The sequence below is a fragment of the Carassius auratus genome, chromosome 34 (genome assembly GCF_003368295.1).
Source record: "Carassius auratus strain Wakin chromosome 34, ASM336829v1, whole genome shotgun sequence".
NCBI classification, from domain to species: Eukaryota; Metazoa; Chordata; class Actinopteri; order Cypriniformes; family Cyprinidae; genus Carassius; species Carassius auratus.
Genome location: NC_039276.1, coordinates 5,209,517 through 5,228,100, shown reverse-complemented (window position 1 = coordinate 5,228,100; position 18,584 = coordinate 5,209,517). Strand labels below are relative to the sequence as shown.

General features: G+C 36.3%; 1 protein-coding gene across 3 annotated transcripts in view; it reads right to left on the bottom strand.

The window, feature by feature from the left end:
• LOC113053003 (zinc finger protein 385B-like) overlaps window positions 1–18,584 on the bottom strand; it is a 116,021-nt gene that overhangs the window by 14,320 nt on the left and 83,117 nt on the right. For all 3 annotated transcript variants that reach the window (XM_026217583.1, XM_026217582.1, XM_026217584.1), the window contains one exon: window positions 7,803–7,913. In XM_026217583.1, coding sequence (XP_026073368.1) covers window positions 7,803–7,913 — 111 coding nt within the window. The remainder of the gene's footprint in view (window positions 1–7,802; window positions 7,914–18,584) is intronic.

The window sequence follows — 18,584 nt, the reverse complement described above, 5'->3', positions numbered from 1 at the left end:
TACGGTCCAGATGGCTCGAATTTTTACATTGAGGACGGAGGGATAACAGAGAGGTCACAGATGTGCTCGAAGCACTTCACGCACAAATGCTTAAAAAATTCGACTGAACACAAAATAGGGTTTGTGAGATATCTATCATTATCAGATAACGCGGTCCCGTTGGTACCTCACAAAGTTTGACGGCAAGTGAAACTAACATCTTCAGGAACGTCTTCAGGGCTGTCAACATAACTTTCCTAGATCCAATCAGCTGCTAGTTGGAAAATAAAGCCACACCCACTATTTTTCCTCATTTAGTATTTCGTTTCTCTCAGAAACACGTCACAACACTGGAGAAAAGTCGTTTGCAACTTCCGGTTCATGCATACTTTAAAAACACATCTCTTTCACCAAGCATTCGAATAATGCATCTCATAATTTGTTTCTGCAGTTGTATCTGATCATATGCGCATGAACAAAGCCCAATTACCATATATTTTATTAAATTCTTTAGCAAATAGTCAGACACATACATGCTTTATTAATAGCTATTTTACAAAAATGTCTTTGCAACAAGAGCAGGACACGAACAAGCAAACAAAAAAGGCTTGCATATGCAATAAGCACCAGTAAGCCTTTCTGCTGATATTTGCAAATAGGAGCTGCCAGCAATATCAGTGCACTACCCTACAGCTGTCTGTGTATCCTCCCGTTCAGTGCTCATGTACTGTACAAGAAACCTGTCAAAGATATAAACACCTACACATTGTAATAGCTTGTTGTATGAAAGTACACAGTTGATCTTGTACGGAGCCTATTTTCTCATGCATACAAGCTTTGACTTTATATTTCACAGGCTGGTTGCTCTATGTTAAAATACAGGACAGACTAGTTTTTATGTAGAAATGCCTATAAGAAAGCTATCTGAAACACTTTAAACAAAGCTTCATTTGTTGTAGGACTACCTATTTTACAAACACTTGCTGATGGGTAGATAATTCAGAAAACCTGTTTGGAAACAGTCATTATATCTGATTTTATTTTTGTTTTGGTGCTGGTAATGGATGACTTTTCAATGTGTATGTGCATGTGGTTTTGCATGCAACAAATTTGGTCTAGCACTGACATTTTTAAATGATTCAGCCAATTATGCAATAAACAGCATTATTAATGCCAACTACTGTTGTTTTTCCGAGGCCACAGGTCCCTGCCACAAAACCTCTGCTCACAAACTCCCTCAACACATGAAGTCATACAGCAATTATGACATGCTCTTTCCCTTAACTTCAAATGCTTAAATTATTTTAAGCACAATAACAACCTTACTTTGATGAAAAAAAAAAAATCATGCCAAATGCTAAAGCCTGATTATTGGCCAATTTCCACTCTTCAGTTCTTAATCTTAGAGCACAGATAAAAGAGTTTTTATCCAGCTTATAAAATGCATTTTCATTTAAAAAGACAACACACACACACTTTCCCCCTTACACAAAGCTCAACACATCAGAAGACTTTTAGCAGAACATGCCTTGATCTGAACTCCCACTGATAATCCATCTTCCAAAGAACTACTTTTATAAAGACAGAAGAATTAGCTCTGTTTTCTTAGGGATGGGAATCGCAAGTCTCGAATGACTCTGATTTCAGTTCCTTAATGATTGCATTACTGATTTGTTTTTAGTCCTTTTAAAGAAACATCGATCCTTATAATTAATCCTAGCCATAAATCTTTAGACTAAAATACTAAACAAAAAATAAAAAAAAAACAATAAAAAAGTGTTTATTTAAAATTAAAGATCTAATTTAAAAACTCTAAATTTTGCTAAAATGCTGTAGATTCAGTAGCAGTGCAGCATTTTACAATACTAGTAGCATAATGTTAAAGGCAATAACTGAAAAGTATTTCTACCAAACATACATAGTCCACCAATCGTGGCAAGCGAGAAGGTGGGATCTACAGAGAATGGTCAAAGCGATGCAAATACATTGTGCGATCCCAGACACTTTAGGCATGTAGTACCAGTATTAATGGAATTGATTTTTTCCTAAACCTTCACAAAACTTTCACAAAAACATCTGCAATGCAGCGAAACTCCTATTTCCAGCATTTTTCTTATCTCCTCACATGTAAGCTCTGCACACACCTGGTATTAAGATCTGTCTCTGATCCAATCACGAGTAGTCATCTGAGAAATACTGCTGTTTACACCTGTTAGCATGGTTTAGATTGAGGTTTTCAAGGTGGAAAAACCCAAATATCTGGCAGGCATTCTGATGCTCTGGACAATATATGATATAACATCTCTAAAAGAAACCCAGAACAGCTACTTATACTACCATTAAAAAGTCCCTTATGCTCACCAAAACTGCAATTATTTAATAAAAACCCAAATATTGGGAGAATTATTACAATATAATTTAATTTATTTTAAAATGTAATTCACTTCTGTGATGGCAAAGCTGAATTTTCAGCAGTCTCCAGTGACACATGATCCTTCAGAATATACAAATACAAATATGAAATAGAAATAAAATAGTGCAAAAATAAAAAACAAAAACAAAATATGAGCCCGTTTAGATATGGCGATGTCCACCATCTTAATTCCTGGTGCAAACAGGAAATTTGAGACTAGGATCTTCTTATCCTGCCGGGTAACGTTAGTCAAGCGATGACACAACAGTTCAACAGAGACACGTGTTGCAGTGGTGTGACAGCTGTAAAGACACAGCATATATATAAGAGACTATAAAGCTTTAATGAGATGTGCTGGTTATCTGCCATATTGGCATGTTCTCACATAAGGGCTGTAGGTCTCTGGAGGGAAGCCACCACTTCACCTAATGTCACATCAGAGCAGGACACACACCTTCAGATCAGGTAACTTCAAATGAAATGGCCGGGGCTTCTCTGTTACGCTGAGCGCAAATGGAGATAAAACAGCTCATTTACAGGAGATAAGGGAAACCCAAGAGTGTACGCCGGCCATTATTCGCATTTCTTTAATGCAGTCTTCAAAAGAACACACAACCTTCGAAAACGCACACCTTGTAAAGAAAAAGAAAAAAACATCAGACAATAAAATGTAACTGAAAAAACAAACAAACAAAGCTGCCAGGGAACAAACAGTTTCAGGTTTTGTGTATTTGTAAAAGGCAATAGAGTGAAACCCTAAAAATTCAGCTTAAATTTTCCCACATTCCCAGAGTTTATTCAGGCCACATCTGCAGAAATTTATTTTAACAGCTAAACAGAGGGCCAAGATTTCTGAGTCAAAATATGAAACAAAAACACCATATCAAACCAAAAACAATTTATAGAATTGTCAGCTGCCTGAAGGCCTTGCCTGAAATGTAATTATGGCATTAAAAAAGTTGCATTCTACAGAAAATGGGAGCATGTTTATTCCATGGAAAGCACATAAAATATAATTCCGAACATATTAATGGAAAGGTTATTTATATGAGGCATTTCAGAGGCTGAAGTTGAACTATAAACTTGCACATGGGTCAGTAAATTGTGTGGTGGAGCTGAACAGTTAAAGACTGTAATTATACGCCTGGCAAAGTTTTAAAACATAATGGACACAAATGCCATTTAAGGTTTGGCTTTTACACACATTGATCTGAGCCATTAATTAGTGCTAATCCATAGTGTTTCAGGGAACATGTAATGCATGTGAGTGTGTCCATTTATACCCATTAGCCCAACGGCATTGGTGACGCACCAGCAAGTCACATTCGCGATGCCTGATGATGTGAATACTTAGTGTGACAGCAGTTACACAACCATTTACAAGCCTCTCAGGTGCACCAAGGATACAGTAAAATTGTGAAATATTATTACAATTTAAAATAACTTAAAATATCTGTTTTTTATTTTAAAATGTTAATTATTTCTGTGTTGCAAAGCTGAATAATCAGCAGCCATTACTCCAGTCTTCAGTGTCACATGAAATCATCAGCTATCATTCTTATTAGGGATGCACGATATTGGATTTTGGCCGATATTCGATATGCCGATATTTTCAAAATAATTTTGGCCGATGCCGATACCGATATCGATATATATACAAATATATACTGATATATTTAAACTTTAATTTTACTGAAGAGAAATCCATGTATCTCTTCTGTACTGATTCTACCATAAATTTATTATTTTACAAATGTAGACAGACATTCACATCTGAAAAACAGGTCAATTATTTCACTTGGAGAATATCGGTTTGGCTCATCGGCAGAAATATTCATATCGGCCGATACCGATAATGGTCATTTTAAGCTTTTATCGGCCGATACCGATATTGTGCCGATATTATCGTGCATCCCTAATTCTTATACACTGATTTGTTGCTCAAGAAACATTTCCTCTTATAATTAATGTAGAAAACAGTTTAAAGGGATTGTTCACCCAAAAATGGAAATTGCACCATGATTTACTCGCCCTCAAGCCATCCTAGGTGTACATGACATTTTTATTTCAGACTAATACAATAGGGTGTTTTATTTAACAATGTCCTGGCTCTTCCGAGCTTTATAATGGCAGTTAATGGTGGCCGAGACTTGGAAGCAAAATAAACTGCATCCATCCATCATAAAAAGTACTCCACACAGCTATGTGGCCTTCTGAAATGAATCGATGCATTTGTTTAAGAAAAATATCGATATTTAAAACTTAACTTGAGAATATGCTAGTTTTGCGAGAACGAAAAAACGTTTCATTTACAGCAAAGAAAACCAGTGTCCTCTTGGCTTGTATCAAAATCCTCCAACTTTTTCTTTACAAATCCTCATTTTGTACTTCTAGGGCCCTATTTTAACAATTTAATCTCATGGTCTAAAGCGCATGGTGCAGGTGCACTCAGGTCGTGTCTAAATCCACTTTTGCTAGTTTAACAATGATTTTATAGAAAATATAAAATCTATGTGCCAGACTGTGATTTTAAAATCACATATCATTATTTTACGCCACTTTGGGAATATTTCACAGAACAAGCAGGGAGGAATATTACACCCTATTTATCTCATCTGTTTATGGTGTGCTTTCACTGAAAATACCCATTAGACACTTCATAGCGGCACACTTGGACTCATTATGGAAACAAAAGCACTGAGTGGAACTACGGCTTCCCTCAAAACTTCATTAGAGCTTGGCCGAAGATGTGTTCAACCTTTAGTTACACAATGTTTTTTCCCCTCTTGCAACAGGATTTGATGACACAGTGAGTCTAGAGCATGCACTAAATATGGGATTAAATTACATCACAGGACTGTGGCAAAACAAAGAGGCGTAATAAAGCCACAGGTAAAGTTCGTAGCTTCAAAGGGCGATGACTAATCTACATGAGCAAGCTGTGAGACTGATACGAGCCACTGTGCCTGTGTATAATGTGAGCAAATTTCTGTTCCCCTGGAACATAAGATGGTAACAACACAACATTTAAACACAGCAACTTCAGGCCCGCAGAGAATGAAGGTAAACATGGGACACGGGCTGATTCGTTCAGACACGCCAACTAGAGCATCACTTCCACTTAAACAAGATGTGCTTTGGACTGGGAGCACGGAGAGCAGGAGAGACAGCTCTATAGGTGGAGATCGCAATGTGACAACACACACACACACACACACCCAGAATTAGAATCAAAGAGCTCGGTCTGGGGAACATCCGTTGACACTTCTGCTCGCCCCATGCATCGTTCAAATTTGTAAGAGGAAACTGTTTTAAATGTTCACAAGAAGTGCAGTCATTGCACTTTGCGCATTATTGTGCTTGTTTGGAGTGTGTGAGAGAGGGGAAGACGATAACAGGAAGCTGAGACAAGTTAATCCCTAGCAGTCACTTCAATTCAGAAGCCTGTTGGCTGTGTTGGAAAACATTGGTTTCAAGCTTGATAGCAATCAAGCAATTATGCACCACAGGAGGGAAGAACAGGCTGGCTGGGACGCCCAGCAGCCACCCCACTGAGACAACAGGACCATGTCTGCCTTTGCTCAGAAGTCCAAAGGGGTTCCCTGGGCTCCTGTGCTTACATTCCTGTCTGTTTGTCATGATAAAGATGACCTGGAGGAGAAACAACAGATGCAAAATGGTGCTCCTGCGTCTGTTTTCCACTCTGAGAGAAACCTTTTCTCAATTGCCGCTCGCAGTGGGAGCCCTCTGTCAGCCAGGGCTTATTGCCACCCTGTGCCATTCATCTTAAATGAAATGGCTTAATCAATGCCAAGACAGAGTGGAACAACATGGCAGTACAGTACGTAATTACCCCTCTCCCATTGAGAACAACACAAACCTCTGCCAGTGAACTCTGTGCAGAGCCACACAACTGTGCACGCACTCATATACACAACGATACAGATATTTTACTGCTCTACCAGTGAGTAAGCAATGCCAAATTTTATTTGGGACATTATGCATGAAAATCTATTACAGATTACAAAAAGTAAGGAAAGTAGTGACCATAAGAAACTTATTACAAATTTGTGTTCCATCTTTTGTCTAAATACAGATAAACAAAAAATATAATTATTTAGATTTTTGGGTGACTTAACCCTTAAATTGGTTTTAGACTGAATCGTGAATCTTTTTGATGATTCAGCAAAAACAATCTCTCCAAAAGAGTCCTTCATAGAATGATTAATTCAGGAAACTGACTGCAATGTTGCTGCAGGGTATTATCAGAAATGGCAAGGAAAAATAAAGATGTGTTGCCAATTTATTGACTTTTTTCCCCCTCAAAGCCTTTTGCTTTCTTATTCAATTTAAACTGCAAGCTCACAACCAGAGTTTTGAAAATAAAACAACCCCCGCGAAGTTGAACTGGAATAACATGAATTGCAATTCAACAAATCTTTAAACCCCAAGGCTTTTAAAATAGTTTTCAAAGCTTTCAATCAAGGCTTTGTCAATCAAACTTTTAAGTTTTATAAATTCCTTTGAATTTGAAATGATAAATTCAGTTCCTTGCATTAAATTTTGAATTGGATTCTAGGTCAGAACTGACTCGGAATTGAAAACACATTCTCAATTCAGTTTCAAATGGCACCCAACCCCCTTAAACATTTATTTTGCCAAGGTTTTTTCTTTTCTTTTTTTCATTTGGCCATGATTCATGATACGGGAATCAAGCGCAGTTAATAAAACCAAACATTGTTAAATTATTCAGCAAACCATACCATTATATATTTTTATTTTTTATATAAAATGAAATGGTTCCTAATAAGAAATGATTCTCGATTCCCCATCCTATGTAAACACATTGCATATTCAACTAACAATAACAAAAGTTTATTTTGAAGGCATATTTGGGTATCTGTGCTGAATTGCTGTGTGTGTTATGGTCTCAATGACTTATGGGTGCAGTCAACACAGGTAAAGGAAGTGAATGAGATCAAACCAGCAAACATAGCAACTGATTTAATGAAACGATTCAAATTATCTGGCATGCGTTAAAAATGGCTGAGAAGTGTTCATTAAAAGCTTGCTGAGGGAACTGGCAGCATCACGTCTGCTAAAATTACCATACATTAGTGCACTTACCTTGTTTTGTATTATTAATGAAGAGCGTTGCCACTTGCACCCTAAACGGCTGTACTGGGGCTAATTTTAACCAGCCATCAGCATGCAAAGCGAAACAGCACTATAACAGCCACTTTTACATAGGCAGAACTGAAATGGGCTAATATCACTTATCTTTTCATATTTAAGAGAAAGGTACACTGGAAGGAGATGAGGCACATGCACAAACCAAAGCCAGACATTTACACATCCTCATATGAACACGCACGAATAACCAGAGAAAAGTGTTTGTTTTAATACTCACATCTGAATTAAAGCGGAGCTGACAGATGTTGCAAGTAATAACTTGCTTTTTCTTGGGATGAATGGATACTCCAAATGTGTGGTTGATTACTGCTTTCTGGACAGGGTCCATCTGGAAGACAAAGAGCAGAGGAACACTTGAGGAATCTCACCAGAAGCTTGAGATGCTGGCGTGGACCAGAGTCTGTTCGTTGTCAGAGTTTGAATCATTTGGCTGATGCGAAAGGGGTTTTCTGAAGTGAATGTGAAAATGCTGTACTTTTTCACATTATATTCATCAAAGAATCCCATAAAACAAGTATCACAGTATCAATTTGTGTAGGATCATGTGACATTGGAGACTGGAGTAATGGTTGCTGAAAATTCTACTTTTCCATACAGGAATATATTATAATATTAATTTAACCATATTAATGTTTTACTGTATTTTTGACTGGTTGAGACTTGTTGAGCTTCTTTCAAAAATCTTCCTGCCACCAAACTTTAAATTGAATGTGGAAACTGAAGGGCTGTTTGATTCCAGATTTATTTCTTAATTGACTTTCTGATTTCAATTCTGGATTTGTTTTATTCCTTTATTTTTAAACCAGTGGAGTTGAGTTTCTTTACTGTTTCTTTAGTCCTGGTATGCAAAAAAAAATATTTCATATGCTTCAGGTTAGTTCTAATAAGCCTATTTCAGCACAATTAGTTTAATATTTTATATAACTAGGCCTACGCATCATTTAGGGCTAAATAAGGTACAGAGGTACACTTTTTGAAAAGGTACCACTGCAGCAACAGCTTTTGTCCCTTTTTTCCTGTTTTACTATTGCAAGATTACTGAGGAATACAGGATCAAATGACAGCATAAACCAACCAACCAACCAACCATCCAAACAAGCAAACAGGAAATGTGCGAATGAGACTTGTATCGTAAAATTTGGAGAAAATATTCCTCCTTGCAAACCTTCGGATTCGGATTTGGAGTCCAAGTCAACTGACTATTATTCAGAGGTGAGTCACAATGATTATACTAATTCATTTAATGATTTAATGATTTAATGAAACTAGATTTGAGTTTCCATCTCTGCTCAACAGCTGCTTCTATTGCAATACATCGGCAGGATGCAAGCGCCTGTGTTCTGTGCACATAAAGGTTTGGTGGTAAATTCAAAGTGACACAAACATGAATAAAACAGTAAAGCTGTCATCTTCTTGTCCCGACTCATTACCTATTGTGGTGGTACACAGCTGTTGCTGGCACTCACAATGCAGTCACATTGATGCATGCGCCAAAAAAGTATAATTTGTAAAGAGACCAAGAAAATGAACAAAAATCAAATCGGCATTAGAAAAGAGAGTTAATGAGATGTGTATCAGACACATACAGGATCCACGACCCTGAACGCTAGGTGGAAATGAGAGCAATAAGGATTACAAGCTGCAGGCAAGACAGCTGTGTAATGGTGAGAATCAATGGCAGCCTTGTTGATCTCCTGGGCTCTAATAGAAATAGATACTCTGATTACATTACCGAACCAAAGAGGATGAAAAAGGACAGCAAATGTGATCTCTGCCACATCAGCACAGGAGAGCATCCAAGCCCCTCTGTGGACTTGATCACTTGCAGCTTCTGAAGTTCTGCCAGCTAGTTATCCTTCATTCAACCAAATAAAATGAATTTCAAGCAAAGAGAAGCCTTTTATAAACCTTTACAAATATGCCCTCATTTTCCCCAATTAAAGCTGCAGTAGGTAACTTTTGTAAAAATAGATTTTTTACATATTTGTTAAACCTGTCATTATGTCCTGACAGTAGAATATGAGACAGATAATCTGTGAAAGAAATCAAGCTCCTCTGGCTCCTCCCAGTGTCCTATTGCCATTTGCAGAAAATACATCGCTCCCGGTAAAAAACAACCAATCAGAGCTGCGGTCCGTAACTTTGTTTGTGTTCAAAATGTAGAAAAATGTATATAATACGCGAGTACACCATGAATCCATTTTCCAAACCGTGTTTTTAGCTTGTCCTGAATCACTAGGGTGCACCTATAATAAGTGTTTATATTCTGACTATTTTAGATTGCTTTGGGGATACCGCGGCGGAGTAACCCAGTACCTTTGTGATTCTTCATAGATGTAAACAGAGAGAAGTAGATCCGGCTACGATGTTCTTCCGCAAGACGCAAGCAGTTGTTTATTAACCGCTAGAGCGCCAAAAGTTACCAACTGCAGCTTTAAATCCTGTATATTTTAAATGTGACAGTAAAATGATACAACAACTACTGCAATCCAGGAATAGCTCATTTTTATATGTTTAAAATCAATTATATGACATGTAAAAGTCAACATCTGGTTTGTGCTGGAGTGAATGTGTCAATCAAAAACAAGGCTTAAAGTGACAGAACACCCCCCTCATATCTGTGTAGAATTTTCCAACCAGCAAAGTTCTAAAATCTCACTTGATAATATTGAAATAAAAAATGCAAACATGTGATGTCATTAATGTCCCTTACATGTCATAAGCGAAGCTGTCAGTAAGATTTTTTTTACATTTTTTTTTAAAGAAATTACACACACACACACACACATATTCAAATGTAATTTATTCATGTGATGGGAACCTTTTAGTTTTAAAACAGTTGCGCTGCATATTTTTGTGGAAATCATGATACATTTTTTTTCAAGATTCTATTATGAATAGAAAGGTAAAACAGCATTTATTTAATATGGGTATATTTTGTAACATTATAAATTAATTTATTGCTATGTACTGACCCCAAATTTTTGAGAGAATGAGAGTTCACAGCAGGATTTTCAGTGTAACAGTAAGTAGTGTCCCTGCTAATTTATATTTATAGATAAAATAATCTAATCAATAAAAATACACCAGAAACATGCAATGCTTAAATTACATACAATTACAGCAGCGATAATGATAAGGACTATATTCAGTAGTTTCTAACTGTGGTAGGGACATGTTTCCATTCATATGGTACCCCAAATCTGTGCTCATGGATCTGAGAATTTAATGAGACAAGAAAATAAACGGACAAAATTTAACAAGCTCTAAACTATGTGCTGTGCAGCATTCAACAGGATTACGCACAGTGTTTCACTACTTCTCGAAGCCATGCATGAAACCCTGGCTTGAGACAGCTTCTAAGTTTGCCTCCAAGTCATTTAACCATTTCACACACTCACTACAGCCGTCTCTTCCAAGCAGGAAAGCAATTAACAGCTCACTAAATAGACAGTCATATTTAACTTGAGTCACAATTCTGGCATATTTTACCTGGAGCAAACGGAGTGTGTCCATAGTGCACTTTGTATTGAATCACAAGTGAAAGACAGACGAGCGGAGACAGAGATGGATAGAGACGTGGTGTGGCATGCGCTCCAGCAGCGATGGAGTGGAGGTCTGTTCTCACAGCAACACCTCTCTCTCTCCTTCTCTCTCTCTCCATCTCTCAAACACGCACGCTGTCACCCTGCCTGCCTGCTGATCCTCGCATCTCAGGCTGATTAGTTCTGAATAACTGATGAGCTTGGGTAAACAGGAGTCAACTCTCCACTGTTCACTCCTGATAAGAGTTCGTATAAACTCGGTCCATTAAGTATTGACGGCAGTAACCCTTCAAGCTGGATGGATTACAACAAAAGCCTTGACTTTATTTAACTAAAATAGATGTTTTGCATGAATTCCTTGCTAGCCAGTTAGATGTTTAGTTTAATAACGTCTCAAGCCCTGTTCACAGAGACAGCAGTTATAATCACAGGAACATTGAAAGTCCCTGCGCTGTTGGTTATTAGTACTGATAGCTTTGTTAATTTAATAATAGCCAGTTTTTTCATTTCTTTTGTGAATTTTGAGTGAATTTCAGAATAAAAATCTAAGTACAAGAAATACATAGTAATATACATATAGTAAACGGAGTACATATTTCGTTATTTTTCCAGACGCCAACTAACGTGGTCGCATGTGTTACTAAAAATATTAATTTGCAAGTGAAGTTTATGCTGAGGTCGCCATTGGCACCTATAGAAATGTACGTTATGGTTAAAAAATGTGCATGTGATGACTTTTTTCCTGATTGTTTAGCGATCGCATCTTTTGTTATGTTGACATAATAAACGGACTCGATGCGCATCAAAGTTTTAGTGGAAAATCAGACCTCATCTCTGCTGAACAACAGCGCTGACGGCACACATATGCTAAAAGCAGCTTCAGCTGTGGCGGCATGAAAGAGCGGAGACATGCCAAGTACAAGTTCAGAAAAACAGTGTCTATTTCAAGCACAACAGGCAAAGCTGTTAACTGTGTGGACATTAGCAATATTGTCTTGATAATAATTATCAAGATCTTTGGTCTGTAGCTCATATGTGTTCTGTTAATGTGTACGTTTCATGGTATTTGTAGCACACTTGCAGTCCAATAATGGCAATAAGCCTTATGCTTTGCTTCATTTTAATAAACAAAGTAACACCCTTAAAATTCTGACAAACTCATAACGAAATTCAAACAATACATATCATTTTGGCCCTCTTTAATGAGGCATGAGTGATCGCTGTAGCACCTCAGTTCAAGCGGCATGTGAACCAATCATATCTATAAATGAATTTATAAATACATTTTAAATAGCATGACAGTTACTGATGTATTCAGCTTTGCCATCATGGGAATCAATTATTAAAATATATTAAATGGAAAAAAAAGTTATTTAAAATTGTTAAATAAACAAAACAAACAAATAAATATAATATTCCATTATCGCAGTTTTGACTGTATTTTTTAGATTAAATCAATGCAGCTTTTCTGAGCATGAAAGACTTCTTATATGTGTGTGTGTGTGTGTGTGTGTGTGTGAATAACTGTGGGGGCACATACACACATACACAGGTTTTTTGGAACATGCTATCATGCTAGCTACAAAGATGTACATTATGTCATCAATTGGACTAATTATGATTTTGCATAAACCGGACCACCTATACCACCTTTTCAAGCAGACTTTGTTGCATTTTGCTGATGCCATTTTATCCTTGGATAAGAGAGACATTCTCTCCATTTGATTATGGGGACAGTAGAGTGGACTAGCAGCCATCCATTCATGACCTCCGCAGGTCACTAATGCAGTTCCTCACCGCTCCACTGTACACTCTACAAACCAAAGCACAAAAATGCCCCCAACCACCCCCCTGTTTTTAAAGAACCCAAAGTCCATAGTTGCAGTCTGTCAGTTCACTGACACGCTAACTGTTGTGCCTGATGATGAACAGCTGTAATCTGTAATTAAAATCTCGCTCTCCAACCACAACAAACACAGCAGCTACCAGTGCAGGGAAGTTACAGGCTAAAGATACAATGACAGCGGGAGATGGAGAGGTCAGGAGAGAAGATCCAGCTGGTGGGACCATTATTGTGCTCTTTTTCGGCATGTGGCTGGAGTGTCCTGATGTGTATTAAAAATCTGGTGTATGGGACACAGCTCAATCTGCAGTGCTGAAACAAATTCTACAGAAGGGGTTGAAGCGTTCTTATATGGATAAAAAATAGCTCATGAATGTTAATTAGTCTGTACTGACATTGCTCTGAGATTACAAATCTGAAATGTCAACAATATGACTTTCAATTAAATGGACAATCAGTTTTTAAATGCCAAACATCAAAATACTATGAAATCAAAAATGACATATTCATAAATGTAAATTAATAAATGTAAATAAATGTTAAACCATCAGTACTGCAAATAGTACATTGAATGTAGGCCATATGAAATCCATTTTTAATCATTCATTCATTTCTTCCCAAATTCTGTGTTTTCAGTTACAATTTTCTGGATTCTGGGTTAATTTTTTAATTATATTTTAATAATCAAAATGGATTTTTAATCATTTGAATTCATAAAACTTAAAAAAAGGTAACAATTTATTACACTTTTAACAATAATATTGCCCAACGAAATGTGTTTTTATTTAATCATTTATTAAAATAGTATAATAATAGTATCAATTATTTCTGTTCTTTCAGTTCAGAACTGGTTTAATAGCCAAACCCAATGATTTTTATGACAATAAGTACATCTTGCATACAACAAAGTGTAGTTTAATTTGCATATGAATAAATTTATGAGGCACTTCTGTTAAAAATAACAAGAAAATCTAGCAAACGACTTAAAGTTATTCACAGACGCAGAAAACTTTTGGTTATTACTATACGACTTAGACAGTTGCAGTCTGTCAGTTCACTGACACGCTAACTGTTGTGCCTGATGATGAACAGCTGTAATCTGTAATTAAAATCTCGCTCTCCAACCACAACAAACACAGCAGCTACCAGTGCAGGGAAGTTACAGGCTAAAGATACAATGACAGCGGGAGATGGAGAGGTCAGGAGAGAAGATCCAGCTGGTGGGACCATTATTGTGCTCTTTTTCGGCATGTGGCTGGAGTGTCCTGATGTGTATTAAAAATCTGGTGTATGGGACACAGCTCAATCTGCAGTGCTGAAACAAATTCTACAGAAGGGGTTGAAGCGTTCTTATATGGATAAAAAATAGCTCATGAATGTTAATTAGTCTGTACTGACATTGCTCTGAGATTACAAATCTGAAATGTCAACAATATGACTTTCAATTAAATGGACAATCAGTTTTTAAATGCCAAACATCAAAATACTATGAAATCAAAAATGACATATTCATAAATGTAAATTAATAAATGTAAATAAATGTTAAACCATCAGTACTGCAAATAGTACATTGAATGTAGGCCATATGAAATCCATTTTTAATCATTCATTCATTTCTTCCCAAATTCTGTGTTTTCAGTTACAATTTTCTGGATTCTGGGTTAATTTTTTAATTATATTTTAATAATCAAAATGGATTTTTAATCATTTGAATTCATAAAACTTAAAAAAAGGTAACAATTTATTACACTTTTAACAATAATATTGCCCAACGAAATGTGTTTTTATTTAATCATTTATTAAAATAGTATAATAATAGTGTTTTTTTCCCAGAAATTCTGTATTTATGATTTAAGACAAATCTACTATCAAAAATGGTGGTAAATAAAATTATTTTTTTCATCCATAATTACTACGGTATAAAATGTTTGATCTGTCAAGATCAGTCACATCTTGTGTATGATTTTAATTTGAAATTATATTCGCTACTAAACCAAGAGCAAATTAGAGCCTATATCAGAAATGTGCTTTTATTCTGAACCAGGAGAGGTTGTCTATTTTAAGGCCATGAGAATGAGAACAACATCACTGTCTCCATTAATAACAGTTCACCTCCCATAAAAACACAGATGATGACGTCACACTCAATCTCATGAGATCTGCCTGTCAATCAGGCATTGTTAATCACATTAGCTTCAGTGGAAGTGAAGAGAATTCAGTCACTGTCAAATTAATTTAAATGACTTTTCCCTAGTCATTCACCTCCATTCTGACATAATTAAAAATCTAACAAGTAAACAAACATGAAATTTGAGAAGTGGTATCATCTAGAAGGAGTGCAGATCCCCTGCAATTCCAAGGAAGCAAACAACTGAAAAAGCAGGTTGATTGATTGATTGATTGATATACATGCAATTCTTCTTATTATTATGCAATTCTCTTCAATCTATTGCTAAGCCATGACAGTAGTCGAACTGAAAGAGTTCATGGTAATGTCCACTGTGGTATCTCTCACTGACAACTCTGACAATACAACAATCTTTTTTTTTCTTTCTTTCTCTTCCTTCATTCTTTCTCTTGCTGTCTCTGAGCCGTTTTACAAGCTCCCTAAATGACATCTGTAGCAATGTAAAAGAAAGAATATCTTGGAGTGAGCTGATATCTGTGACTTTGCCAAGGCCAGAGATGGACTCTGAAGCACAGAAAGCACAGCAGATGGATAAAGTGGTGCTTCTCTTCATGGCTGAGAACACCTGGCTGAGCACAAACCAGCCTCGGTCTGTTGTGACTTTGGCAGCATTGATTTCAGTCGTAGAGAAAAAGCTGTGACTACACACCCGCTGTAATCACACTGGGATCCCTGATCGGACGCAGTGCTCTCAAGCACATAAACACAATCACACTGATGACTAACTCCTCTTTATCCAATGCTGCCGCAACTGCCTCCACCGCAGAGATTCATTCAATATATTTCACAGATCATGAAACAAATTAGTCCAATTCCACTTACTGTTGTTATAATTTGTGCTCATTACATTTGGGAACTGAGAATCAATTATTTCTGTTCTTTCAGTTCAGAACTGGTTTAATAGCCAAACCCAATGATTTTTATGACAATAAGTACATCTTGCATACAACAAAGTGTAGTTTAATTTGCATATGAATAAATTTATGAGGCACTTCTGTTAAAAATAACAAGAAAATCTAGCAAACGACTTAAAGTTATTCACAGACGCAGAAAACTTTTGGTTATTACTATACGACTTAGACAGGAACCTAACCAAAAACAATAATGAGTGATACTTAAAATATGTTACCAATATATTTATGTTTGTTTAGAACATTTTTTTTTTGAAAGATATCTCATAAAAATAAATAGTACAAATTAAAATACCATTCTATTTCAATACATTGTATAATAATATAATTTATATCTGTGATGCAAAGCTGAATTTGCTATGTGTGTGTGTGTGTGTGTGAAATAGAAAGTAAAAAAAAAAACAACTATTTATTGGAAATTATACATTTAAAAACAAACTTAAATATTTATATCATTTATTTCAAAATTCTATGAAACCAGTTTCTGTCATTTAACCAAAAAGGATAAAACGAAACCAATAATACCACAAACATATCACAAAATGCATCACATTTCAAAAACTCTAATGATGCAAATAAAGCTTGAGCTGATTTACTTCCAAAATGATGTCACTTCCTGAAAGATGATGTCATTAAGAAATCATTAAGTGGCTTTTGTTATGTCAAGGGATATTACAAAAGACTAACAGGTTGTGAAATGAAAATATGAGGACAAAACCCTATAATTTGGTTATAAGTTAAAAAACAATCCCTTAAGAAAATTACCATAGTTTTACTACATACTACATATATAATAACCCATTGCACATCTAAACAAGTGGAGCTGGGGAAGGTGGAGGGTTTCAGTGCAACTCAAGGCACGTTGCGAAAGCTCTAGTGAATGCTAACAAGCCATATAAATGAAAAGCAGTAAGCTCATTGGCTACGAGTACATGCAACATGAACCAATCAGCTTGTGCCAAGTAGTTTAAGGCTGTGGATATCACCATTTTACGTTAACGACCCATTAGCCCGCACCATCTAGAGTTTCATGACAAATACAAATATAATCAATAAGCTAAAAAACATAGTTACTACAAACTTTGCTTGAATTACTTCAATTCAGTTTCAAAAATAATTAAACCAAACTGATTTCAAATGTTTACCTCTTATTTACCTCTATGTTCACCAAGTGATATTTTGATGAAAAATATATATATATACATATATTATTTCAATCTTAAAAATGAATTTAATGTTTTTGAAGTGGTAGAGCATTGCATAGCAAGCGCAAGGTTGGGGGCGTCTGCCAAATGCATAAATGTAAATTAATTTAATTTTAATTTAATATTAAGACATAAGATAGATGTGTAGATATGTACTACATAGTAGAAATGATCCAACTGAGCACCTCAGATGCTGATTGGAGGGGAGTCACCATGACAAGAGAGGTACAAGAGGTAAGTTCAGTGTAAGGGACAAACAAACAACAGCACTAATCAAGCGAAACCTTGAAAGTATCTTGTGCATCACTAACTAAAATTAGCCTATGCCATTCCTCGGAAGTTCAACAGAGAATACTGTGATTAGTTTCATTAGGAGAAAATAATTCATTTGATGGTCTTGTAGGGAGACGGTTATAATTATGCTAATTCTGCGGCGGTGTGATTGCAGCCCGGAGAACCTCTTGATTTGCACCAACAGTCAAGCAGTAATTATGACAGCTTCTGCAGAGCTTATTTGTTTATTTTTAGTTCAATCCTTTGGGTGCTGGGCCATAAAGTGCGGTCAACTGAAGACAGATCAGTGAGAATTTAAGAATTTACTTCATTTTAACTCATTAACTGGAATTAGAACTGAATTAGCAAAACCACACAGGAAGATGAACTGGAATTTGAGGATCGGGAAGCAGAATTGATTGAATTTCATTTGTATGTGTGGATGGATGGATAATATATATTAATTTCTATTATATCTGTTAAATCTCTTTACACAATTTAATGCATGCAATTTGTAATGCATTTCTAACATATTTAAATCTATTAACCCTACTTCAAATTTGTAAACTTTTATGTTTAAACAAGGCTTAAAAAAGAATGTTCTGAATGCCACACCATCCTTGAGTCACGCTGACCCCAAGCTTGGCCTTTTCTAACCACTTTAAAGAGCACAATCACTTTGAGTGAGAAGAGAGACAAGAAAGTGAAAAGAAAGAAGGAGAAAGGTTTTGAGCCGCACAATAAAAACACAGCAGTTAAACAAGCCCCAAATTCAGACTGACTTTCTTTCTAGTTCAGATCCCATCAGCCTCTCTCTCTCGGTCTCTGTCTCCCTTCATTGCCATCACTACAGCAGTCTGGGTTTGGGGAGATAAATGCACAAATCGATTTTGCTCCCTCTCATTTTGGGGTTTGGATCAGGGGCTGGAATCAATGCGTGAGGGGTCGACATGGCTGTAGTAGACTTTCTCTCAAACACTCACTGGCGATGTTCAGAATGGAACATACTGCATACTAGGGCTGCATATCTTGAA